Source organism: Hyperolius riggenbachi, chromosome 9 (genome assembly GCF_040937935.1).
Source record: "Hyperolius riggenbachi isolate aHypRig1 chromosome 9, aHypRig1.pri, whole genome shotgun sequence".
Classification (NCBI taxonomy): domain Eukaryota; kingdom Metazoa; phylum Chordata; class Amphibia; order Anura; family Hyperoliidae; genus Hyperolius; species Hyperolius riggenbachi.
In genome coordinates, this window is record NC_090654.1 from 112,598,014 (window position 1) to 112,624,482 (window position 26,469).

Consider the following 26,469-nt stretch of genomic DNA (forward strand, 5'->3'; position numbering starts at 1 on the left):
TTCTGCTTTCAGCTACATAACTCACTGCAACGATTGTCTTGTATCTATTTCTGTATTTCATATTTTGTGTGAACTTGTGTTCAGTACAGCTGCAGCATTATGCTAATTGACGAGCACACCACATGTCATTGGTCACCCGGGGCGAAGGATGTGCCCAGGAGCAATCTCTGGCAGATTCTTGGAATGTTCAGGGACTACTTGGGACATGCTGGATCCCCAGATCAGAAATCTGATTCCAGTTCCAATGTTATACTGATGGTACAGTCGTGTTCTGTACAAACGCATTGTCTCATGTAGGGATCAGGACTTGATTTCTCAGGTGACAGTGCAGGGCTTAGTGACATGCAGATGCGTAGCTAGGCTACAGCCTTGCAACAAGTTCTGTTGATATGGGGGAGGTGCATGGCGCAGCGAATGAGGGCGTAACTTCTGTGGGAAGGGGTTTGACAGGGAATACAATGTCCTTGGTCTAGATGATCCAGCACTCAGAATCCTTCAGCAATGCATTGGAATGGCCATGCTAAATATGCAAAATTCTCAAAGAAATAATATGGCCCTAACCTATTGCCTGAGGACAGCTGAAGTAAGAAGACTATGGAGGCTGCCATATTTCCTTTTAAACAATACCAGTTTTCTGGAAGCCCTGCTGTAGAGGCCTGCGCGGGTCCACTTTTTCATACCCGACCCGCGACCCGCTTCCTGGTGAATTGAATACCTGCAACCCGACCCGCAGAACCGCTACCTGCACCCGACCCGCAGGCCCGCTACCCGACCCACTACCCGCGACCCGCTTTTTTACAATTTCTTGTAAAGTGCACATTTAAAGTAACATTGGGAGCTGTAAAGTTAGTAAAACCTATTTTTATACTCAAACCAAAGCTAAAGAAGGTTTTAAGCTTGCTTTCACGACCCGCACCCGCAGACCGCTACCCGCAACCCTTCCCGCACCCACAACTCGCTACCCGCAGTTTAAATCAATTCGGGTACCCGAACCCGACCCGCATTTCGGGTTAACCGCGGGTACCCGACCCGCTGCAGGCCTCTACCCTGCTGATCTATTTGGCTGCAGTAGTATTTGAATAATGCCAGAAACAAGCATGCAGCTAATCTTGTCAGATCTGACAATAACATCCAGGGCTGTGGAGTCGGAGTCGTGGAGTCGGGCAATTTTGGGTGCCTGGAGTCGGAGTCGGGAAAAAATGCCCTGACTCCGACTCCTAATGAATTTGTAACTGTAATTAAAATAGAAAATATGATAAAATGTTCTATTTCTCAGATAATAGTCATTAAAAATAATGTATATATACAGTATATATACAGTAATAGCTGTGCTTAGTCCACAAAAATGAAATAAACCAATCAAAATTAGTTACTTGTGCTGCTTCAATAAAGCAGTCCCCGTATTTTTAAGGTCAGATATACATATCTGATTGACTGTATATATGATGTGTACACAGGAATCTCTTCTATATACTAAATAACATCTATGCTGTAAGAATAAAGCCTGATGTGTAGCTGTGTCACTAATAGAGATGGTCAATGAGATGGAAATAATTCTGCACTGATGCTGATTTATGCAAATGTATGCACTCCCTTTGCTGGTGAAATCAAATTATTTGATATGTTGTTAAAATTTTGGTTTGGTGACTACAAATTAAAGGGTACCTGAGACGGATGAAAAGTAAAGTTTTATACATACCTGGGGCTTCCTCCAGCCCCCTTCAGGCTAATCAGTCCCTCGCTGTCCTCCACCACCCGGATCTTCTGCTATGAGTCCTGGTAATTCAGCCAGTCAGCGCTGTCCGGCCGCATGCCGCTCCCACAGCCAGGAACATTCTGCACCTGCGCAATAGTGCTGCACAGGTGTAGTATGCTCCTGGCGGCGGAGTGTGTGCATGCGCACTACGCCTGACTGGCTCAAGTACCTGGAATCATAGCAGAAGATCCAGGTGGTGGAGGAGGACAACGAGGGACTGATTATCCTGAAGGTGGCTGGAGGAAGCCCCAGGTATGTATAAAACTTTAATTTCATCGGGTTTACTTTGTTACACAGTAGTACTATACTCTACATATGCACTCCCCACAGAGCTGCAGGAATCCACTGAGAATGCTGTGCACATTGAACACAGAGGTAATGTCTGTCACCCTTAAACCTTGTTCACATTGTGCATGAAGAATGTGTAATAGAGGAAGAATCTCCTCATTCCCCTGCAGAGTACCTGCACATCATTCTTACATGTACCCACACTTACATTGCCTAGGGCCTGATAGATGTTCTTTGTTCCGGTTTGTACCTTTTACAAGTACTCTTACCAAGGACTAGTTTTAGTCTAAAGGGAATAAATATAGTAGTCTACATATCCTTCTCACTTCAGTTGTCTTGTAAAATTCCTAAGCGTTGGCAGTTAAGAGACGAATTTCATGTTACATACTTTTAATCAACAAAATTGTAATATGCAAATTAGAGGAGACGAGGAGTCTGAGTCGGTGGAATCCTAAACTGAGGAGTCGGTGGATTTTTGGACCGACTCCACAGCCCTGATAACATCACATGAGGTAAATTATCATACGTTTTGATAAAGATTAGTGAATTGAGGGCCTTAGTGCAAAATGTACATTTTTAAAATGGGGGAAGTGGGGCAGAAAAGAGAGAGGTGATGGCTTGTATTTGCTGAGAAGTGCTGCAATCACAGATTTTCAGTGGAAATTCACACAGCTCTCTATTCACTGTATGCAACCCTGGGAAAGTTGCATTCTGTGACTGAAATTGGTGGGTAGATTCTCCTATGAGCTGGATTTGTATTTTCCTCTATTAGTGGGACTAAAGCAGACACAAAGTGCTGGCCAGAGGGATTAGGGTTTGGAAGAGCGAATATCATAAATGTTTATTCAAAATTTTTAAAAGATAGAAACATACAGTACAAAAATAAGAACAAACAGTGCCCAACATGGCCTTACATATCTTTCGGACAGGATGCAATATAACAGAGTATGGGTCTAAGACCCTGCAGACATATAAAAAGCGAGAATACAATTTGCATTATTATACATAATGATGAATCATCCTTCAGCATGGATCTAGGTGAGGTACGATCAAAAGTAATAATTGTACTGCCCGTTATGTTCTTCTGTCTAATAAATCCGTGCTGGACACCAAAACATGTAGAGGAAAGAAGACAAAAACAGAGAGAGAAAAAAGAAGAAAAACATGAATGAAAGAAGAGGGGAAAAAGAGGGCCCCTCAGACCCCCCCCCCCCCCCCCCCCCGAAGCACTAGAGGCATAACCGTTAATCCCTGAAACATTCCCAACAGGAGTTAGACTTCGGATTCAAGTAAAAGTTTCCCCTCCTCGGAAAGAGTAAACACCTCCCACCTCCTCCATATCAGTTTATATTTCTCCTCCCTATCTGAGGCTAAGTGGATCAGTAATTCTGTATGTTTCAAAGCTGAAAGTTCCTGTAACCAGTCTTGGATCTTCGGGGCCTGAGTGGATTTCCAGAATTTAGGAATGGTTAATTTAGCTGCTGCCAAGATATGGCGGACTAAAGATTTTTTTGTAAGCTCTGATGGAGCAGTCTATTTTGAGGAGCAACAGGGAAAGTGGCTCATTGGGTACCCTGATCTCGCTTACACTTTCTATAATTTTGCAGATTGTTTCCCAAAAGTGGGTAAGTTTGGGGCATGTATGCCATATATGGATCATATCTCCGACTGCCGTGCCGCATCGCCAACATAAATCTGGGATAGTGGGGTTGAAGCTGTGAAGTCTTGCTGGTGTTCTATACCAGTCTTATGTACACAGATTTTAGTAACATAATACAATAGATATAGATGTGTTAACTGTAATTTCAGTGACAGCTTGCATGATATGTCAGGTTAATTGAAAAAATGGACAATACAGGGAAATGCAGAATTGTGACCATATAACATTTACACCATACATCACAAAGAGACACTACAGCATATACAGTGGGTTGCAAAAGTATTTGCCCCCCTTGAAGTTTTCCACATTTTGTCATATTACTGCCACAAACATGAATCAATTTTATTAGAATTCCACATGAAAGACCAACACAAGGTGGTGTACACATGAGAAGTGGAACGAAAAGCATACATGATTCCAAACATTTTTACAAATAAATAACTGCAAAGTGGTGTGTGCATAATTATTCGGCCCCCTTTGATCTGAGTGCAGTCAGTTGCCTATAGACATTGCCTGATGAGTGCTAATGATTAAATAGAGTGCACCTGTGTTTAATCTAATGTCAGTACAAATACAGCTGCTCTGTGAGGGCCTCAGAGGTTTAAGAGAATATTGGGAGCAACAATACTGTAAAATCCAAATAACGCACAAGACAGGTCAGGGATAAAGTTATTGAGAAATTTAAAGCAGGCTTAGGCTACAAAAAGATTTCCAAAGCCTTGAACATCCCACGGAGCACTGTTCAAGCGATCGTTCAGAAATGGAAGGAGTATGGCACAACTGTAAACCTACCAAGACAAGGCCATTCACCTAAACTCGCAGGCCGAACAAGGAGAGCGCTGATCAGAAATGCAGTCAAGAGGCCCATGGTGACTCTGGACGAGCTGCAGAGATCTACAGCTCAGGTGGGAGACTCTATCCATAGGACAACTATTAGTCATGCACTGTACAAAGTTGGCCCCTATGGAAGAGTGGCAAGAAGAAAGGCATTGTTAACAGAAAGCATAAGAAGTCCCGTTTGCAGTTTGCCACAAGCCATATGGGGGACACAGCAACCATGTGGAAGAAGGTGCTCTGGTCAGATGAGACCAAAATGGAACTTTTTGGCCAAAATGCAAAACGCTATGTGTGGTGGAAAACTAACACTGCACATCACTCTGAACACACCATCCCCACTGTCAAATATGGTGGTGGCAGCATCATGCTCGGGGGTGCATCTCTTCAGCAGGGACAGGGAAGCTGGTCAGAGTTGATGGGAAGATGGATGGAACCAAATACAGGGCAAACTTGGAAGAAAACCTCTTGGAGACTGTGAAAGACTTAAGACTGGGGCGGAGGTTCACCTTCCAGGAGGACAATAACCCTAAACATAAAACCAGGGCAACAATGGAATGGTTTACAACAAAACCCATCTATGTGTTAGAATGGCAAAGTCCAGATCTAAATCCAATCGAGAATCTGTGGCAAGATCTGAAAACTGCTGTTCACAAACGCTGTCCATCTAATCTGACTGAGCTGGATCTGTTTTGCAAAGAATGGGCAAGGGTTTCAGTCTCTAGATGTGCAAAGCTGGTAGAGACATACCCTAAAAGACTGGCAGCTGTAATTGCAGCAAAAGGTGGTTCTACAAAGTATTGACTCAGGGGGCCGAATAATTACGCACACCCCACTTTGCAGTTATTTCTTTGTAAAAAAAAATTTGGCATGTATGATTTTCGTTCCACTTCTCACGTGTACACCACTTTGTATTGGTCTTTCACGTGGAATTCCAATAAAATTGATGCATGTTTGTGGCAGTAATGTGACAAAATGTGGAAAACTTCAAGGGGGCTGAATACTTTTGCAACCCCACTGTAACAGAGATATCCCATTAGCACATGCCGCAGGGTGGGTGAGCGAAATTTCATCCAAGGCATATGCAATAAACCTTAAACCAGACATTTAGGTGTATAGAAGTAAAAACAAAGAAAGATCTTTTGCATTATGTATTTAAAGTGTACTGAGATGGGAAAAAATAAAAATATACACACTTGTTGCTGCCTCAAGCCGCCTTCAGGCTGATCGCTCCCTCGCCGTCTTCCCAGGCCGCCTGGATCCTCCACTAGGCGGCCCGGTAATTGGCCCAGTCGGCGCAGATGCAGTCCAGCTGCACACACTCAACCTGCCTTGTTCTTCGCCGGAGTGTTCTGCGCCTTTGCGCAGTTTCCCCGACTGGCTGAATTACCGGACTGCCTAATGAAGTATCCTGGTGGCCTGGGAGGATGGAGAGGGACCGATGAGGCTGAAGGAAGCCCCAGGTCTGTATAGAATTTTTATTTTTTACCATTTTTCATCTCTGATTAACTTCAAAAAAAGTTACCTTAGCAAATTGTGTAGAAATGCTAGAGGCACTAAAGCCTAAAATCAGTTTCAGGCCCCTGCACACTGCAAATCCGGTTTGCCATTCCGATTTTCATGGATGCTATTAAAAACAAAAAAAAAGCAGAAAAAACACAGCCTGCAGTAAAGATTAAAAATCGGAATTGCGTGTTAAAATCGATTAAAAGTGAACTTGAGCAGAGACAATGAAACAGTAAAAACTTTAAAACTAGATTTAAATATAAAATAAAAATGTGGGATATCTAAAAAAAAAATACAATTGTTTTTCTCGTGTTTTTTTTTTTCACCTCGCATGTCTTTAAAAATAACATACACCTCAGATTTTAGGAATATTCAATAAATCAAGCCAGTATGGGATTTGATGGATCCATTTTTAAGCTGTATAAATTTGCATTAAATATGCATAATGTTGCATCAACTCAGAATTAGACCTCTGCAAAGTGTGATACAGACAATCCATCTGCTGCCGTTATGACTATAGCAGCAATCGGTAAGTAATTTAGGCGCCGTAACGAATGACACTAAAAACACTAATTCAGCCGCCAGCAGTTGCTGGAAGCTCTATTACATCTTTCCCCACTATACATGGCGGCCTGGAGGGGAATAGTAATTAGCACCATCTGGATTTTTGCAGAAGCAGGGTAAGCCATTTTTTCGGCTTTATCCTGCACCCAAATCTCCAGTCGGCTTAATTATATGTATGCTTTAGGCCTTCTTCACACAGACACCTGCAGGCAGAGTATCCACTGCCTGTCAGCTACTCCAATGTACCAGCCAGGCACTTGGCACAGGTAATAAGGAGGAGTAGGCTATGTAGGCTCACCTAAGCATGGTGACAGCTGCACTCAGAACTCACATGAGGCGGTATTTAGCTGCTGTGCAGCCACATTACATGTCAAGTGCTGAGATGCATGTGGCTACATATGCTGTCTGGCAGTTTCATTCAACTGCAGCTGGAAGGTGCTGGTAGTCTGGAGGCTGAACTACATGGCAAGCATGCAATCCTGCTGTCTATGTACAACAGGACTTGGATAGTGAAAGAAAACACTGCATATTGCTCCCTTACCTTTATCCTTTTTTTTCCTTAACATAGTATGTCTTGTCACGAACTGTCCCTCAGAGGGGCTCGCAATCTAGTCCCTGTCTATGTATCGTGTAGTGTATGTATCTTAGTCTAGGGCCAATTTACAATTTAGGGGGAAGCCAATTAACTTAGCTGTATGTTTTTGGGATGTGGGAGGAAATTGGAGTACCCGGAGGAAACCCATGCAGACGGGGAGAACATACAAACTCCTTGCAGATGTTGACCTGGCTGGGATTCGAACCAGGGACCCAGAGCTGCAAGGCGAGAGCGCTAACCACTACGCCACCATGCTGCCTCTTTTTACAAAACATGCACGGTTGGTAAACCTTGATGACTGGGTAGGGAAATTCTGCCTTATTGTACCCCATCCCACCCAAATCTTACCTTCATACTCACTTATGGAAGTCCTCAACTTTAGGAACATGTGGCCCCATCATACTGGTGGGCAGATAAGTAGCTGAAAGCTATTCAGGGTCACATGGTATAGTGGATAGCACTCTTGGCTAGTAATGCAGAGTTGCTGGATCTCAGACAGAGCATTATTCTTACAGAGTTTGTATGGTCTCCCTGTGTCTGTTTAAATTAGCATTAGACTATAATGGTGATAGGACTATGGAAGGGATTATTTTATGAGCCACCTTGGAGGGACAGCTAGTGAGAACACTATACAGTGTGTAAAGTGCTGCAGAAGATGTGGTAGAGGGTCATCGACACCCTAAAAAAAGAACACACAAACAGGAGCCCAAATGGTGCAGTATGTCAAGAGTAATGCTGGATACACAGGGTGCGTTCGTGCACTCGATTTCCTGCTCGATTCCCGTCGATTCGTTTATTTCCAACATGTCCGATTTGGATTTCGATGGATCGTTAGGTCGATTTGGCATACTTTGCATGCGAATCGACCTAATGATCTATCGAAATCCAAATCGGACATGTTGGAAATAAACGAATTGAGCGGGAAATCGAGTGCGCGAGCGCACCGTGTGTATCCAGCAATAGAGAGCCTGAGGTGGGCTCATAAAAGAAAAATAAAAAAAAGTAGGCTACCTGATCCAGGGGGTTGAGCGGATCAGGTAGCTGCAAAAAAGCACCGTTCCTGTGGGCCGTAGTGGCCCACTTTTACTTTTTGTGACCTCTGGGTCCTGACGATGTAAGGAGAGACTTTGTGTCTCACAACGTGCAGGGGGAGTGGCAGGGGGCGTGGCCAGGGAGAGGGGGCTGCCGAATGGCAGCTCTGGAAACCCTACAGGAACGCCCCGGCGAGCGCTTTGAACAGGGAATCCCTCTTCCCCGTGTTTACCTCTGAGATAGCGAGTCATGAGGATAGATGACATGTGGCAGAGAACATGCCTCTTATGTCCCATCTGCTCAACTCTTCTCCAACCCCTCCCCCCCCCCCCCCCCCCCCCCCCCCAAAGAACCTCCTCTGGTTCTTTTAAAAGGGATACTTAAGCCAAGTTTAAAAATGTAGTTTTACTTACCTGGGGTTTCTGCTGGCCCCCTGCAGTCAGCCTGTGCCTGCACTGGTACTCTAGGATCCTCTGATCCCCCATTTTTTTTTTAGCCTGGCTTAAGCATCCCTTTAAATCGCAAATGTAAAAATTAAAAAAAAAAAAAAAAAAAGGTTGTGGTGCTCACAAAAGAAGGCTCCACAAGTATCCTGAAAGCAGGTGGCGATCTATAAACCTGACTCTACTCGGGTGAACGGCTGGAAATGGATCCCCTTTGATTTCTCTACACAATTAATCATTTTGATTAAAATGTGGTAGAACTGAACAAAAAAGTTTTAACGTGTGTCACCACTTTTGGGGAGGAGAGAAGGGCAGATCAAGTTTTTTTTTTTATTTCTGTAAACTGTAATAACGTCAGAGAAAAGAGCACAGGTAATAACACAACAGCCGCTCACTGCAGGGGCGTAACTAGAAATCACTGGGTCCCCCGTGAAACTTTGGATGAGACCCCCTCCCCTCCTGCTTTCTGCATAGGTAAACTGAGAACCAATGTTATTCAATAGACTAGTGTACCCTTGAACGTGCACTAAAAATAACAGACAGCAGTGAAGCACTGCACGCATTTTCTCTATCAATTACATTAGCTTCTGTGATAAAACGTACATGGTTTCACACATACAGACACACATAGGCCTCAATTCATCAACAGGTGTTCGTTAATCTATGCAGTGTTGTTATATTGCTGCATGCGCAGTTTATCGAGTTTGTGAAGCATTCATCAAACATTTTCCGCTTCACAACCGCCTGCGTTATTTTTCCACAGCCATTCGGTAACAGTTCGCTAACCCTTCGCTAACTCTTCGGTATTTAATGTGCTCTGTGATATTTTACCGAAGTGAAGGGTGGAATGTGTTGCAGTCTGGGTAATATAGGCGGGCTTAAAGCAGCACGTGAGGAGGAGGAGACGACCATTATAATGGCTACGGGGAGGAAAGCCAGCGTGTTTTTTTTCAGCAGCGTAGCCATAACTCTCCTATCCCTCCCGCGGTTTTAAGCCACCCTCCCTCCATGTACATTTGTACCCTGGGGATATTCCACTTTCCCCTGCGTTACTAATATGTTTATACTGACATCAGCCGCCCTCCTCTCCTTTAATGCAGCGTTACAGTGCCTCGCATGCTGCAATCCCCTTCTACACGGCTACCCCTGTTCACCATCGCTTGCATCCATAGAAAATTACTGTCCATCTAGCCGCTGCACTCCATTTAGCCGTGCCCCGAAACTGTACCGTGACTGTGCTGCACGTGGTGGAGGAGATGGACGGTATTTTTCAGTGGATGCAAGCGACGGTGTACAGGGTGGGAGAGGTGGCCGTGGAGAAAGGGGGATCGCAGCATGCGAGGCACTTTGTAACGCTGCATTAAGGGTGATGAGGGCAGTGGTGGGGGGGGGGTTGGAAGCATGAGGGGTTGTGATGAGGGCACATGTGAAATGGGGAGGGGGGGTTATAAGAAGCAAGCGTGGGGCTTTCTTTCCGTTACACTCTGACAGGAATAACGACAGAGCAGTGAAGGAGATAACTAATCCTAAATGTAACGCTAAACCACGCCCACTTTCTTTTTCATGAATTGCACTTTCTTCCGTTTTAGCGAATTGTTACCGAATCGTTAACGAATGTTCGCTAACAGCTGTAGATAACTTTGATGAATCCTGAAATGAAGTTAACAAATTCGGTATTTTACCAAACTGTTGTTAACAAATTTGCTAAGTGTTGATGAATCGAGGCCATGGTGTGCAGAAAAAGCATACAGAAAACCGCACATAACAAACTGATAGACGAGTGTGCTACCAACCGCAGCTTATTTCACTCACTCTGTGTCCTTTGATGGAGCAGAACTGGCTCTGCAGACTCTTCCAGCATCACTACAGTACAGCGCATTTGAGGAGGGGGTGGTGGGGCTGGGCCGGATCAGTTCATTTCAGCGCGCAGCTCTGAGAGCCGAGCGCCAAAACTGGGCGCTGTCATAGCAGCAATGCTATGATGTGCGCCCTGCGTATCGGTAATTTGGGGCTCTGGTGGCTGCTAGACCCTGAATTACATCTCCTTACATCTGTTGCGACAACTCAGAGGGGGAATAGTATTTAACGCCGCCTCGGAGTTTAGCGGCAGTGGGGAAAGCTGTCATTTGGCTCTCTCCACACTGAACTGAGCGGCGCCGATATAATATGCACCTGGGGCTGGGGACTATACACAAGACCCTGCTGTACACTGAATAGGGACTGTCTACAAAACTTTGTATGATTCCTTATCAGTTGCTGAGCAGATGCAGTCATTAGAAAAATTGTGCAGAGCAGAAAGTTTTTTTTTTCTTTCCATGCCCTTAGTTGTCAGTCTCTCAGGACAGGTCTATTGTTACGTGGCGCCCCTGGCTCGCTGGCTGCCAGAAGCTTTACATTTGTACTAGCTTCCCACAGGAAGGTAGGCGCCATTTTCCCGAAGACCGCACGGGGGCGCTGCTGGAACTGCCCTGATTTTTATTTACCTCTCTTTGGTAGCGGAAGTAGTGCCCTGCGATTGGAGAGAGGGAGAGCCAGGAAGTAGCACAGAGACTGCTCCGTTGTGCATTGGCAGCGTCTCTGGGGTTGCTTGTATAACATACGCAGTGTCGGTGATGGCTCTTTGCGCTGCTGCCGTGTGGCGCGGCTCTCTTCTCCTCCTCTGGGCTTGCCTAGCGCTGTCCGCCGACAATGACATCCTCCTGAGCCCGGGGCCAGGCGGGGAGAGGTATAAGGTGGAGGGCCGGGCTGTCGTCCCCGGGGTGAGGCCGCAGGACTGGGTGAGCGGGGCCCGGGTGTTAGTAGACGGAGAGGAACACATCGGCTTCCTGCGGTAAGAGAGCCCGGGCTTTATACACGAGCTGTGTTTTCATTTGCAATAAAGAGGGGAAGGATAGCACAGAAATTTAAATTAAATATTTGTCACAATTCCGTTTGCTTCTTTTTCCTGCTGCTTTATGGGGAATTTGATTTAGTTAGGGCTGAACTGGAAAGAGTCGCAGTGCTAATGAGATTCGGAAACCTGGTGATGCAATCATGTTTTTGTATGAGAGCAAAGACAAGACTTCCTCAGCAGCTCAGGTGGTTTGCAATTACTGGGCTTTGGTGAACCCCTGTGGGTTTAGGTGTATGTTTGGTCCCCCGAAGCGGTGTACACACGATACATGAAATGTACAGTAGCCTTCAATGCCGATTAACAGCAATCTGCCCCCAGATTGATTTGGCCGAACACTGACTGAAAGCATTGTTCTCCCCTCTCTAGCTGTGACATGGTTCTACTGCGCTACTCTGCCTTCCCATCCTAGTGTTCTCCCCAATTTTTATTTCCAACACGATGGCACGAAAAAGTAGCCGGGTGAGGCGTGACAGGAAAATTCAGGGTTGGCGAAACTCTGCATATAGCATAGGAGGAGGAGGAGGATGCAGGCCGATGACAGACGGGTGCTCACCAAAATTTGCCGGGTGGAGCATCTGGCTAAAAGAACTTGAGGGGGAGAAACACTGTATTCCCCCTCACATAGCGACAGAACTTGTGCCTGGCCTACAGGCTAACGTTGCGTCTCTACAGCAAGGGTTCCGCAATTGGATTCTAAGGATTTGAGTACTGAGCCCTGCCACCTACATGTCTCGTGTGTACAAGGCTCAATGCACACTAGACTGTCTATAGGTGTCTTCTGAAACTTCTGGCATACAAAAAATGCAGTGGCAAATTCCAGTGTGAAAAGAAAACCATTCAGTTGCATTATTGAATGTTAGTTTTCTTTGCAGCTAGGCATTTGGCAGTTACTCAGAGATAACACACTGATAAGGGTGCTTTAGTTTAAAAGAGGACCCATCAGATATGCAGAACAGTTCAGTCATTGATAAACCTCTCTGCTTTATTAATATGGAAACCCTTTCTGTATCTATATAGACAGCAGGCAGAGGAGCACAGCAGGCAAATTGGTAATGCTTACCATGGCTATTTTACTACTACTATTTCATGTAGCTCATATGTTGTGCTGTTATCCTTCTTTCCCCATTATATAGCGACTGAACATCACAAAATGTTGCTCAAGGGATCGTGTCCTGATCACCGGGAGAGACATTGATAGTGCTTTTTGTACACGCCTTCAAAAGTCAGGACATCTTAGCACTGTACTGTTCAGTGACTGATAAGGTTACAGGAGAAAATACCTTTTAACCCCCTTTTTTTTAATATGAGTATTTTCACAAGGCTTATGGTGTGTATAATTCTGTTGGTGTAGAGGGGACGCTTTGACTGTGGGTTTACTTTAAGCAATGACATGAGTATTCTTATATTGTTCCCTATTTAATGTTCGTAGTCATCCTTGTACGTTTTGCTCCTTGGTGTTTGTAGGACTGATGGAAGCTTTGTGGTTCATGACGTTCCCTCGGGTTCCTATGTGGTGGAAGTTGTATCTCCAGCTTACCGCTTTGAACCTGTCCGTGTTGATATCACATCCAAGGGTAAAATGAGGTAAAGAACAATTCTATGTGACAGCACAGTAATATGACAGATCTCAGCATTCCATCTCCTGAAGTAGAAATTAACCAATTTCTCTTTATGTACATGTTATTTAGTGTTGCTTCAGAAAGTTTACAAATGAGTCCTTTTATGATTGACTATTATGGACAACAGTATCAAATATATCATTCAGGAGGCCATTGAAGTGACATGTCAGATGCCTTCTGCACTTTAACATCTTTCTAATATATACATATTTTTTTTTTATTTGCATAGTGCCAACATCTTGTGTAGTGCTGTACATAGAACAAAACAAATATTGGAGAACATAGGTACATGAGAATCAGGGCATCCAGCAGTACAAATATACACAGTTGATTTGCAGTTTGAGACATCAGCAATGCAGGTACTCCATTCATATAATTTACAACAAAATGGGAAACAATAGGAGGAGAACCTTGCCCTTGTAATCTTATAATCTTGAAGGTAGTTGGATGGAGACACTAGGGAAGATCTGCCCCCCCCCCCCCCCCCTCAACTGACATGGTGGTTCTTGATCTAACATACAATCAATATATGAACAGATGCGCTAAAAGCAGAGTAAAAAGCTTAAAATCAGTTTGAGGGAGGCGTTGGTGGAGTTACCTCGCCATGTAGACTTGAAACAGCCAATTATCAGCAAAAATTACTTTAACTACAAAATTTACGTGTTTTATGGGTCAAAGCCCGCTTCCTAGGGCGCTATAATAGAGGTAACTGCTATTTGAGTCTGATCTAGAAAAAGACCCTCGGCAGGGATGAGCTCCGGATGAAATCCGAATGAGTTTCATTCGGATTTCAATTTCTAATAAGTGCATATGAGCGGGTGTGTGTGTGGGGCGGTTAAAGTTACCCAGCATCCTTCTTCTTTAACCTGTCCCACGCTGTGTTCCAAGCTGCATCACGTGACTACAAACACTTCCTCCTTCCGGGTTGAAGGAGGAAGCGTAGTAGTCATGTGACGCAGCGTGGGACAGGTTAAAGAAGGAGGTTGCTGTGTAAGTTTAGCCCTCTACTGCACACACCCGCTCAGCTGCACTAATTAGAGGATGAAATCCAAATGAAACTCATTCGGATGTCATCTGAATTTTATCCGGAGCTCATCTCTACCCCTCGGTCATGGACCACTGTGAACATGGCCTGTTTGTAAGCTGCATCATTTCAAATCTTTTGCTCTTCAAATTTTTTTTTTTCTTTTTCTCTTAACACAAGTCCTTGAACTTGCAAAGTTTGTCATATACAACCCTTAAAAAAATTACATTTTCATTCTTATTTTATTTTTCCTTGTTTAAATAACGATCTCAATTTTCTCAAGGGCCAGGTATGTAAATCACATAAAAACCTCAGAAGTTCTGCGGTTGCCTTACCCTCTTCAGATGAAATCATCAGGTCCTCCATCCTATTTCATCAAGCGTGAAACCTGGGGCTGGACAGACTTTTTGATGAACCCAATGGTAAGTGGGTATTACAGGAGTATTTTATACTTGCATTGAAGTGGTTTGTTTTTCACACATTAGACATTGGCTGGTAAAAACACAAAAACCAGTATGTATGGGCAAGATCTTATAATTTGTTTCTGTAATCTTTTAGTGCCAAGAAGGTAGACAGAGCCACAGCTACTAGAAAAAAATAGAGCTTAAAGGGCAACTCCACGGAAGCTCATTCATTGAATACTAAGAACAATTTGTTTCTTGACATACAAAGCAATTAAGCATATTATTTAAACCAGTGATAAAATAATACCAAGCCAGCAGACTTCTAACCCTTAAGGCTCATACACACATCAGACTATAGTCTTTGGAAAATGAAAGATCACAGACCAATCTTACCACCCTTCATGTAGTATGAGAGCCATACTCTACACAGTCTTTTCTATGGAGCTGAACTCCACATCAGAAAAAAATCTTTGCAAGATGCTGCACACACAGATGCTGTACACATGCAACAGATCAGTATCTGCAAAAGATCTGTTCCTGCCAAAAATCCATTCCTGCAAATTGCAATGATAGTCTATGAGATCTGCAAATTATCATACACACATGATTTAACTGACATTCATCTGCAGATCAAGCAATCATCCGCAGATCTGAAAATCCATCCTGGTGGATCTGATCTGCAAATGAATGTCAGTTAAATCATGTGTGTATGATGATCTGCAGATCTCATAGACTATCATTGCAATTTGCAGGAATGGATTTTTGGCAGGAACAGATCTTTTGCAGATACTGATCTTTTGTGTCTGTACAGAATCTGTGTGTGCGCAGCATCTTGCAAAGATTTTTTTTCTGATGTGGAGTTCAGCTCCATAGAAAATACTGTGAAGGTATGGCTCTCATACTACATGAAGGGTGGTAAGATTGGTCTGTGATCTTTCATTTTCCAAAGACTATAGTCTGATGTGTGTATGGGGCCTTAGAGTGGGACTAAACACAACTGTTTCCCTGCTCTCAAAGCTTTGCTACAAAATAATTGTGGAAACCAATCTCATCAATTCATGAAAACTCTGAGGCTTTTTAACACTAGGTAAAGTCTAGTAGAGACTTTCATACTTATGCGGCACAATGGACGTGTTTTTTTTTTTTTTTGCCTCATTGCCATCACAAAGTCGACAGTGCATTACCACATGAACCATGCCTACCACTTGGATCATGCAGTAATACAAGTTAATGGGCGATGCAGTCAGTGTAAATGGTGGCACGCATGCGCAGACTGACGGGAATTTCAGTGACGTACAGCAGGTCTCAGTGGGAGCCGGGGCCATGTATATGACCCTGTCAGCGCACTGTGTGGTACCCAGTAGCTGGAGTCCCACAGGACATGAGTTTACAGACTAGAGCTGGAGACATACATGAGTGAAATACCCACAAGACCCGATATCTGCGCAGTCAACAAAAATATAATCCTAACTAAATTGTTCAACCAAGATTCCTACCAATGAAAATGAAAGGGTAACATCTGTAAATATATGAGGTTGAACACAAATTGAAAGCGCACAGCAGGAGAGGCATAACACTGACCGTAGAGCCAGAAATGAATTGCTGTATCAAATTAAAGATATATCTACAAATTAAAGATACATCTTGTTCTCAGTTAGACTTGTCTTGTCAGTGGATAGTGTAATGGTAAAGGGCTCTGCCTCTGAGACCAGGGTTCAAATCTCAGCTCTCCCTATTCAGTAAGCCAGCACCTATTCAGTAGGAGACCTTGGGCAAGACTCCTTAAAGGAACACGCAAGCCAACCTAAAAAAAATGAGTTTTACTCACCTGAGGCTTCTACCAGCCCCCTGCAGCTGTCCAGTGCCCACGTAGACTCGCTCTGATGCTACTGGTCCCGCCGGCAGCCACTTCCAGTTTCGGCGACAGGAGCCAACACGCCGGGAACGCGAGTGATTCTTCACGTTCCTGGCCGCAATAGCAGTATAGAGGGCGCTATTGCGGCCAGGAAAGCGAAGAATTGCTGGCGTTCCCGGCCTGTTGGCGCCTCTCACCGAAACTGGAAGTGGCTGCCGGCGGGGCCAGTAGCCTCGGAGCGAGTCTACGTAGGCACCGGACAGCTGCAGGGGGCTGGTAGAAGCCCCAGGTGAGTAAAACTCATTCTATTTTTTTTTTTATTTTTTTTAGGTTGGCTTGAGAGACCCTTTAACACTGCTGCTGCCTACTGAGCGTACTCTAGTGGGTACAGCTCAAGCACTTTGAGGCTGACAGGAGAAAAGCACAATAAAAATGTTATTTGTCTTGTCAGGCAGTATGTTGGCTAGCAGTACACAAGAAATAATACCTATGGTCAAGATCTCATCATTACAGAAGCGCATAGCTAGAGCCAAGCACATCTTAGGACAGCCTAGTTTTTGTTGAATTCTGTCTTCATGCAGGAGATTGTTGAATCACCTAAAGTAGAATGCAGGCCTTCTTGTCAGGCCTGTTTTTATGTATTGCAATTAGTCTGACTAGTGTGGATTGGTAACGGTTACTCATGCCACTAGGAATATGCTATATGTTTTCTTGGTGCGAAATCTACCAGAGACATTTTAAGGTAACCATAAGTCGTTTGTGTTTCTTGTTTAACTTTCTATTTTGCCACATTTGTCTCTGAGCTAAACCTTCCAACTCTTGTTTTGCATTCTGCAGGTGATGATGATGGTTCTGCCGCTGCTGATCTTCGTGTTGCTCCCTAAAGTTGTGAACACCAGTGATCCGGAAATGAGACGGGTAGGAGTTTGTTTTTCTTGTTCTATGGCTGTTACTTAAATGCCAGCTCAACCTAGAACTGATATTTAGTTTTTCTGGACACTGATGGGCTTAGATTTTACTTGACCAAAACAGTCCTTTCATCATTTGAGACAGAAATCCAAAATGTGTTCAGGGATCCCCTGACGACGCTTGCCATCTGCCAGAACCGCTTCACCTGATGCCCTTTTTTGTGCAGGCAGTTCCTGTAGCATGGGGCACCTCTCAATAGAGCTGGATACGCTGAGTGTATTGATTTGATCTTCAGTTTAACATACTACATACTCTAGTATGTAAAAGCATTTTCTCTGTACTTACACAGATAGTACACTAACCATGGTGGGTGCTGGTTCCTTTTTAAAAAACAAAATACAGCTTCGATTATTGCATCTAAAGTGCTCCTACTTCTTGGCTGTCTTCACACCTTATCGTTGTGGAGGATTTACAGTGAGTTACAGATCACCATGGCTAATGTATTAGATCAAAAGGCTGCAAAAGGTTTAGCTAGCACTAGGCTAGCTAGTGTAGGTGGCCAGCACGCCCCCCATCCAGCCGCTTATACATTACCCAGCCGGGTTCCAGTGATCACCGCAGCCTCCCTGCAGAACTCCGGTCTTCACTATGGGGAGGATCGTACATGACATCTCCGTCATGTACAGTCACGATCTTCCCCATAGAGAAGACCGGAGCTGTGTTGGGAGGCTGCAGCGATCGCTGGAACCAGGCTGGGTAATGTATTTACTGCTGGATGGGGGGATTGCGGGAGATCGGGGGTTGCTGGCCACCTATACAAGCTAGCCTAGTGCTAGCTAAATCTTTTGCAGCCATTTGATCTAATAAATTAATCATGGGGGACTCGTGAGGCTAGTGAGCGGTATGTCCAGCACAGTATCGGGCATATACCGCTCAGGCGGTTAAAGGACAACACCTGAAACAAGCATGTAGCTAATGTTAGATCTGATAATGTCAGAAACACCTGATCTGCTGCGTGCTTGTTCAGGGTCTGTGGCTAAAAGTATTAGAAGCAGAGGATCAGCAGAGCAGCCAGGCAACTAGTATTGTTTTAAAAGAAAACAAATATGGAACCATCAGTCCTTTTTATTTATTTATTTATTTATTTATTTATTTTTTGGGATGAAAGGTAGACTGCCACCTAGAAGAGAGCCTCTGGGTGGTCCAAGGGCTTTTAGTGTCTGCCTTGACCTAACCGCCATTGGCCAGGACCCTCTTCTTGTTCGCATTCACGCCCCCTCAGTGTAAGAGTGTGGCCAGTACGGTTGTGCCTGCACAGTAGTAGGGATGATCAGAGATGCAAATAGTTCCTCCTTGCATTCACATTTTATGTAAATGTTATGTGGCTTGACCTTGGACCAATAAAAATTGACAGAATAACTTCCTGATTGGCCCAGTTTTCAAGCTGCATATAATTTACATGACATTTTTGAATGCAAGAAGAAATTATTTACATATTATCCCTATGCAGTAGTACAAAGCCAACTGTTTCCACTCACTATACAGACACGGCATGACCATACTCATATATATGCACAGTGCGACCTTGCTACTTCATAGAGGGCAGTGCGGCCATAAGAACATATCCAACAAGCTCTTGTCAGATATGATAATAGGGACCTTGCACAGCAGCATTGGGCTTCAAGATGGATCCGGAAGCCGCGGGCTTTCTTTATATGGGTAAGTATTTAAAGTGCAATGTTAGCCCAGATTTTAGCTGCCAAACATCATGATTAGGACTCTTATTGGTTCCCTGGGTAATTGCATTTTCTTTGCCTTTTTTTTTTGGTCTTGATAAATCGTCCCTTGGGAGTTTTGGCATTGGCATTGAACAGAAGGGCATGCATATCATTTTCTGTACGGTGTTTTGGGGTGCAGGTATGTGGCATATATCGATTCCTAAATCTCTTCTTTTCTTAAGGAAATGGAACAATCCATGAACATGCTGAACTCCAACCCAGAACTGCCTGATGTTTCAGAATTCATGACAAGACTCTTCACCTCCAAATCCTCTAGCAAGTCCAGCAGCAGTGGCAAAGTGGGCAAAAGCGGTGTGGGAAAACGGCGGCAATGATGTGAACTCTTACTGGAACTGTAATAAGGACCTGCAGATGTCTAAACTTAATAAATGTTGTTTTTCCATGGTCTGTAACGGAGCTGTAGATATTTCCAAAGCTATTTTGTGTGTGTATGATGAAGACAAGACATATGAAAACCGTTCACATGAACAGCTGGCATGCATTGATTCCACCACCTGTCAACTGCTGCCACTGTATGTGTGGCATTCACTGGAGGCAGTTTCGGGTGGCAGTGGTATGGCGCTTGAAGAACGCCATTTGTTGGGTATATCTGAGCAGAGCAGAATTATCAGCTGTGACATATGACTGTTTTCCACTATACAATTAACTGTACAGCAGCCTCTGTCCCAAACTGACCATGTATGTTGCCTCTTTCAGTTGCCTATACTGCCCCTGGTTGAGTTGTGGTCTGTCCTGTCTGCTAGGTGGCTGGGTTGTGCAGGTTAGTTGCCTTTCTGTGTTAAGGGCTCGTTTCCATATGCGCGATTTTAGCACTTTTGTAAACTCAACTAATGTGCGATCGCAGGGACCTCTGAAAGTGCATAGACTGCGCTGTCTGATGGTTCCATACATGCATTGTGATTCACTGAGGAATCGCAATGCATGGTTGCTTGCATCTTGGTACTTTGCGCAGTGATCACCTTCATTATAAATGAATGGGATCACGAGGAGGAGAATCGCGATGCAGAGCCGTGCGACACCATGAACACTTGCGTTTCATACAGAGAGTGCGAATGAGGCCTAAGCACACTAGTGCGCTTCTGTCTGCTTTTTTCGTTCTGCAACATTGCTGTGTTTCTGGAATTCGGACAGAAGTGCATCAGGGCCCATTTCCACTACATGTGAATTTGTGCTGCTTTTCTGCACACAAATTTGTATAATCATGTATATCAATGGGCCTGTTTCCATTGTGTGCAGAATCTGTATGCAGAAGAAATGTACACAGCAGTGTTTCTGTATGCCGTTGTTGCGTTGTTTACACATGCAAATGTGTACGTATGCAAATTTGCATCTGAAAAAAAGCATGAGAATTTGCATGCTTCTAGTGGAAGCAGACCCTAAGTGTGTGCTCAGGCTCTTGATGAACTACAGATTGAATTTGGGCTGGATTCACAGTGGGCAGTTGCATAACTACTGTGTTATGAGTCTAAACTGCAGTGGAAACTGGCAATAGACTTTAATACAAAACTTGCATGCAGCGAATTAGAATAATGTGGTCATTTACGACCCAGTACTGTGAACAGGCCCATAGAATTGTATGGGCAGTGAGTTGACATGCAGAATTATTCTGCAATGCAACTGACTATTGTGAACTAGCTCTCAGAATACATCTTATTTAAAACAGTACTATGCTGTTCCTGCTTCACATATTGCTATTGTTTCGGGTTTAAATTTAAGTTTCTAAATATATACACATGCTTTTATAAAATGTTTAGGGGTGCAGCCAGCTTCCACCAGCTAGTTCACTGTTAATGATGTGTTTTCTCTGTAGATATGCAAGAACATATATAATATATTGACTCAATATCTTTGTAGCATTATAGCTCCAGAAAAGCTGTTTGGAAGCATTAAAGCTGTGTCAAATAAGAGCACCCCCCAGTTGTCTGTCATGGTAATTAAACTGTGAATACTAGTCTTCCTCTTGTTTTATGTTATGCTTTTGTTTTCAATTGCAGGAATGCACTGTTCAGCAATATTTCATGGTTTTTGAAGGGGTTTATTACTTATTACTCACACCTTTGTCCTTGAAGCTTTCTCTGCTAATCTGTTGAGTCTTAAAGTGAACCTAAACTCCAGTATAAAAAAAAAAAAAGTTTCACTTACCTGGGGGGTCTACCAGCCCCCTGCAGCCATCCTGTGCCCTCGAAATCACTCCCGGATCCTCTGTTCCCTCACCGCCAGCTAGTTTTGTTTTTGCCGACTCAGAGTCAGCGGGCCGCCAAGCATCTAATTGCACGCATTCCAGAAGGTACAGGATGCTATTGCGGGCATCAACATGTATCTTTTGTACACGTGTTGACGCCTGCGAAAGCATCTTGTACCTTCGGGAACACGTGCAATGATGCACGTGACGGCCAGCCAACTCCGGGTCGGCAAAACAGAACTAGCTGGTAGCGGGGGACCAGAGGAGTACATTTGAAATCGGCGCCGGTAGACTTGGGCGCAAGATTCAGCGGTATATGACTGATCCTGCTTCTGCACAAGTCCCGGCCGTTTTAATTACTATTCCCCTCCCAGGCCGCCATGGATAGTGGGGGAATGAAATAATTCGGCTTCCAGCGAATGCTGGAGGCCGAATTATTTTTTTTTTTTAAGCAACCTCGGCTCCGTCTTCTGACGGACCAGACGTTACTCACTGAGCGCTGCAATAGGAGTGATTCCTATTGTAGTCTATGGAGGCGCCGGCTGCGCCCAAATCTAGCAGCGCTGAAAAGCACTGCTCCGGACCAGAGGGTCTGGGAGTTAACTTGCTTAGGTTTACTTTAAAGAAAACCTTAAGTGAGAGGAATATGGAGGCTGAGATATTTACTTAATTTTAAGCTATACCAGTTGCCCGGCAGTCCTGCTGATCCTCTGCCTCTAATACTTTAGACATAGACCCTAAACAAGCATACAGATCAGATTTCTAACTTAAATCTGACAAGATTAATTGCATGCTTGTTTTAGATGTGTGATTCAGACATTACTTATCCCAAATGACCAGTTGAATGCCAGGCAGCTGGAATTGTTTAAAAGGTAATAAATATGGCAACCTCCATACCCCTCTCACCCCATGTTTCCTTATAAGCCTCATGCACCCATTAAATAATTCTCAGCAGAGACCGTCACTTTGGCCATTTCAGCCAAGAATATGTTTGTATGCAGCTGCCCCATGACCTTGTTTAGTGGATCGCTATACTACCTGCATCGAAAGAGCTCATTATCCTTTTTGCTTACCCTTGGGCAGGATGCTGCTGGCTAGTGTGCTGTCTTGTCCCTCCTCCACCCTGAGTTGAGCAGTACACATTGCCTGCCCAAAGCATAACAATGTTTGTACAGCACTTCTTCCCTAAACCATCGTCCTGACAATTAACCAACAATGTGTAAGGAAAACAGTTATTAAGAATGTGTGAGGGCCCATTCACACAAGAGCTTTTTAAACGCTAGTGATTTGATAAGCTCTTGCTAATGCAATGCTATGGGGGATTTTTGCAAAATCACATCGCTCCAGTGTGAACACTCACATAAGATAACATTAGCAAGAGCTTTTAAAATCACAAAGCGCTTAGAAAAGCTCTTGTAGTGTGAACAAGCCCTAAGGGTCTTTACAGCAAGTCCGATAGCTGGATATACAACACTGAAATCGTCTAAAGAGGTTTTAAAAGGACAACTGCAGTGAGAGGTACAGTATATGGAGGCTGTCATATTTCCTTTTAAACAGTACCAGTTACCTGGCAGCCCTGCTGATCTATTTGACTGCAGTGGTGTCAGAATCACACCAGAAACAAGCAGCTAATCTTTTCAGATCTGACAATGTCAAACGCCTGATCTGCTGCATGCTTGTTCAGGGGCTGCGGCTAAAAGTATTTTAGGAAGGGGGTTAGCAGGATAGCCAGGCAACTGGTACTGATTAACAGGAAATAAATATGGCAGCCTCCATATCACTCTCACTTCAATTGTCTTTTAAAGGAAAGCTTAAAGAGAACCAGAGACGAAGCACCCTCCTGTATTTTACCATATCAGTGGGAACATGACAGTAAACACCTACTCTGCTCTGTGTTTCATTATTCACTGAACAATCTGCCTGTTAACAGCTCTGATGAGAATCCTGGACTTAGCATTCAGTCTAGCTTTGCCCTGGAGTGATTATAGCTGAGTCAGTCTTCTGTGATGTCTTTTCAAGCCCAAGCTTGCCCCCTCCTGGCTGTTTTCCTGCTATAAAGATACATAGCAGGAAAGCAAAACCACAAGGGGGCAGGCTTGGGCTTGAAAAGACATCACAGAAAACGGATTCAACTATAATCATTCAGGGCCCGTTTCCACTTGTGCGTTGCGAATCGCCGCGGTAAAAATTCGCATGCGGATGCGAATTTCGCATGCGGTTGTATGCTAATTTTCATGCGAATTCGCATGAAAATTCGCATGGATGACGCTGTATGCGAATTTAACCATGGCAGTGCCGGTGTGCTTTTCCATTGGTTTCCGAATTCGCATGAAAATTCGCATACCAAAGCCACAGGCGATTTCCCTATTAAATACATTAGCGGCGATTCGCATGCATTCCACACGCAGGCAAATTCTGAGGGCTCTGCCGTGCAGAAAAATCCTGCACAGAAAAACGCTCAGGAAAACTGACAAGTGGAAACAGGCCCATCCACTTGTATTGGCTGTGCGAATCTGCATGCAGGAAACGCATGCAGATTCGCGATAGTGGAAACGGGCCCTCAGGGGAAAGCTAGACTGAATGCTCAGTCCAGGATTCTTATCAGAGCTGTAAACAGGCAGATTGGTCAGTGAATAATGAAACAAAGAGCAGAGTAGGTGTTTACTGTTTATGTTCCTACTGATATGGTAAAATGCATGAGGGTGCTTTGTCTATGGTTCTCTTTAAGTTTAAAAAAAAAAAGAGATTTTTAACTTACATGGGGCTTTTTGTAGACCCCCTGTACTTGTACTGTGCCCATGACATCCCCCTGATCCCCAAAGCTAGCTGGTCGGCGGCTACTGCGCAGGCCAGATTTGCGGGGTCATTGCTTCTGGCAGGGTGGGATCAGGAGGACGTTGTGGGCAGAGTAAAAATCCAGGGGGCTGGATAAAGCTCCAGGTAATTTTTTTTTTTTTTTATGGTCTTAAGTCTTCTTCTTAATCTCATAAAATGTTTGTCCTTCAAACAAATGCTATTATTAAACTGCCCAATCAAGTTAAGTTTTCTGGTGAACGGTACATTTACTGGACTATTCATTTGATCTTTGATTTGAACTTAAGAGTTTCTAGCTGAAATATCTGTAGTTTACTTTGAATAATTTTGCAGAGTATATTTACAACAGTAAACATTTATAATGAAAGTCCTCAATAGTTTTTTAATCTTGGATCTAATTGAGGGGATGGGTTTGAATGTTATGTAAGGTTACAATACTTTTCTCTCAAAGATTATATTTAGAGGTTTATCACATACAGACAATGCAACAATATCCAAGGTATAAAACTTGCATTTTTGCACTTTAAAGGAAACCTTACATTACAGTAACCTCTTGCGGACCAGAGGGCTCTGGCTGGTTTAAGTTCAGAGCTGTCCAAGCCCTTTTAACAGGGCCGGGCCAAGGCATAGGCTGGAGAGGCTTCAGCCTCGGCGCAGTGTAGGAGGGGGCACACAATTCATTCAGCTGTCATTCCTAATTGTATTTGAAGCAGAAAGTAATAAGAAAAGGGGATACATAGCAGTGACTGCAAGCCAGATAACTAGATATTAAGGTGTTGGGGAGGTTGTGGGCCCTGTGGCCCTCTTAGTCTAATAGCAATCAGTGTGTGACGGCTGGGGTGGGAGGGATGGAGGGGCGCACTTTGGTGTCTCAGCCTTGGGTGCTGGAGGACCTTGTCCCGGCTCTGCCTTTTAAGAGCTGTGATTGGCTCACAGCAATCACAGGGTTGGCTTCTGACCAAGACAGGGAAGCTTTGCTGTCAGTGTGAAAGCAGAGTGAGCGGGTGCAGCGACATGGACATCGGTGGGAACGGTGAGAGCAAGCGGCGCACGAGGCGGGGATGATTGAAATCTGCTCCATGGAAGGAATAACAGCACATGAATAGAAAACCAAAATGCATTACTTCAAGACAGACAAACACAAATCATTAACCAAATGTACATTCATTACCTCTTGTTCATACAACTCACGTTCTTTAACCTCTTGAGTTTTACGCCGCTCAGGAAGTTTTGTTACTTCTTGCCTGGATAATAAAATGTCTCAAATGACTGTAAACCCTTTAGCTTAGCACTAGGCTAGCTAGTAAAGGTCTGGCACCCTCTGATCCCCGCCGCTCCGCCGTTTATACATTACCCAACCTGGATCCAGCAAGTGGCGCAGCCTCCCCGGACAGCTCTGGTCTTCACTATGGGGAGGATTGCACATTATGTCCCCGACGTCATGCGCAAACCCAATCCTCCCCATAGAGAGACCGTAGCAGTGCAGGGAGGCTGCGCGATCGCTGGATCCGGGGGGGGTAATGTATAAATGGGGGCATCCGGGGTGCCCGACAGCTGTTAGCTAAAGGGTTTACAGTCATTAGACTATTATTTCATTATGGGGAACTCCTGGGGCCAAAGAGTGTCGGGCATACCGCTAAGGAGGTTACAACTGTTGTGAGAGGGATATGGAGGCTGCCACATTTATTTCCTTTTAAGCATTAACAGTTACTTGCCTATCCTGTTGATTCCTTGCCTCTAATACTTTTAGCCATAGACCCTGAACAAGCATGCAGTTGATTAGGTGTTTCTGACATTATTGTCAGATATATTAGCTGCATGCTTGTTTCTGGTGTTATTCAGGCACTGCTGCAGGCAAATAGATCAGCAGGGCTGCAAGGCAACTGGTATTGTTTAAAAAGAAATAAACATGGCAGCTTCCATATTCTTCTCAGTACAGTTGTCCTTTAAGTCGTCTGCTTTGGCTCTTGTTAAAGAGTGACTGTAGTGACATATAGCAGAATGCAGTAAATTATTTAAAGTGAACCTGAGATGAAAATAAACTGATGAGATAAACAATTGGATCTGTCCTCCTACTCCTAAAAATGACCCGTTTAGATATTTCATGGTTTTACTTTATGTATAAACATTTACAAAATAGACAATGTTTTATAGTCTCTGCTCAATTGCAGTGTCTAAAAGAGTCCCAGAGCGAAAATTCATGAACTATTGACCTCTTTATCTTTCCATTTGCAGTCAGAAGCCCAGTTATCTACTTAGGAACGTGTTTTATAACTTTCATTTGTTATCCGT

General features: G+C 44.1%; 1 protein-coding gene across 1 annotated transcript; it reads left to right on the plus strand.

Moving 5' to 3' along the window:
* Positions 1-11,192: 11,192 nt before the first annotated feature.
* Positions 11,193-21,135, plus strand: EMC7 (ER membrane protein complex subunit 7). Its single transcript, XM_068253351.1, has 5 exons — positions 11,193-11,508; positions 13,036-13,155; positions 14,498-14,636; positions 17,311-17,391; positions 19,343-21,135. The coding sequence occupies exons 1-5, from the start codon at positions 11,291-11,293 to the stop codon at positions 19,493-19,495; spliced, it is 711 nt and encodes a 236-aa protein (XP_068109452.1). The 5' UTR covers positions 11,193-11,290; the 3' UTR covers positions 19,496-21,135.
* The last annotated feature ends 5,334 nt before the right edge of the window (positions 21,136-26,469 follow it).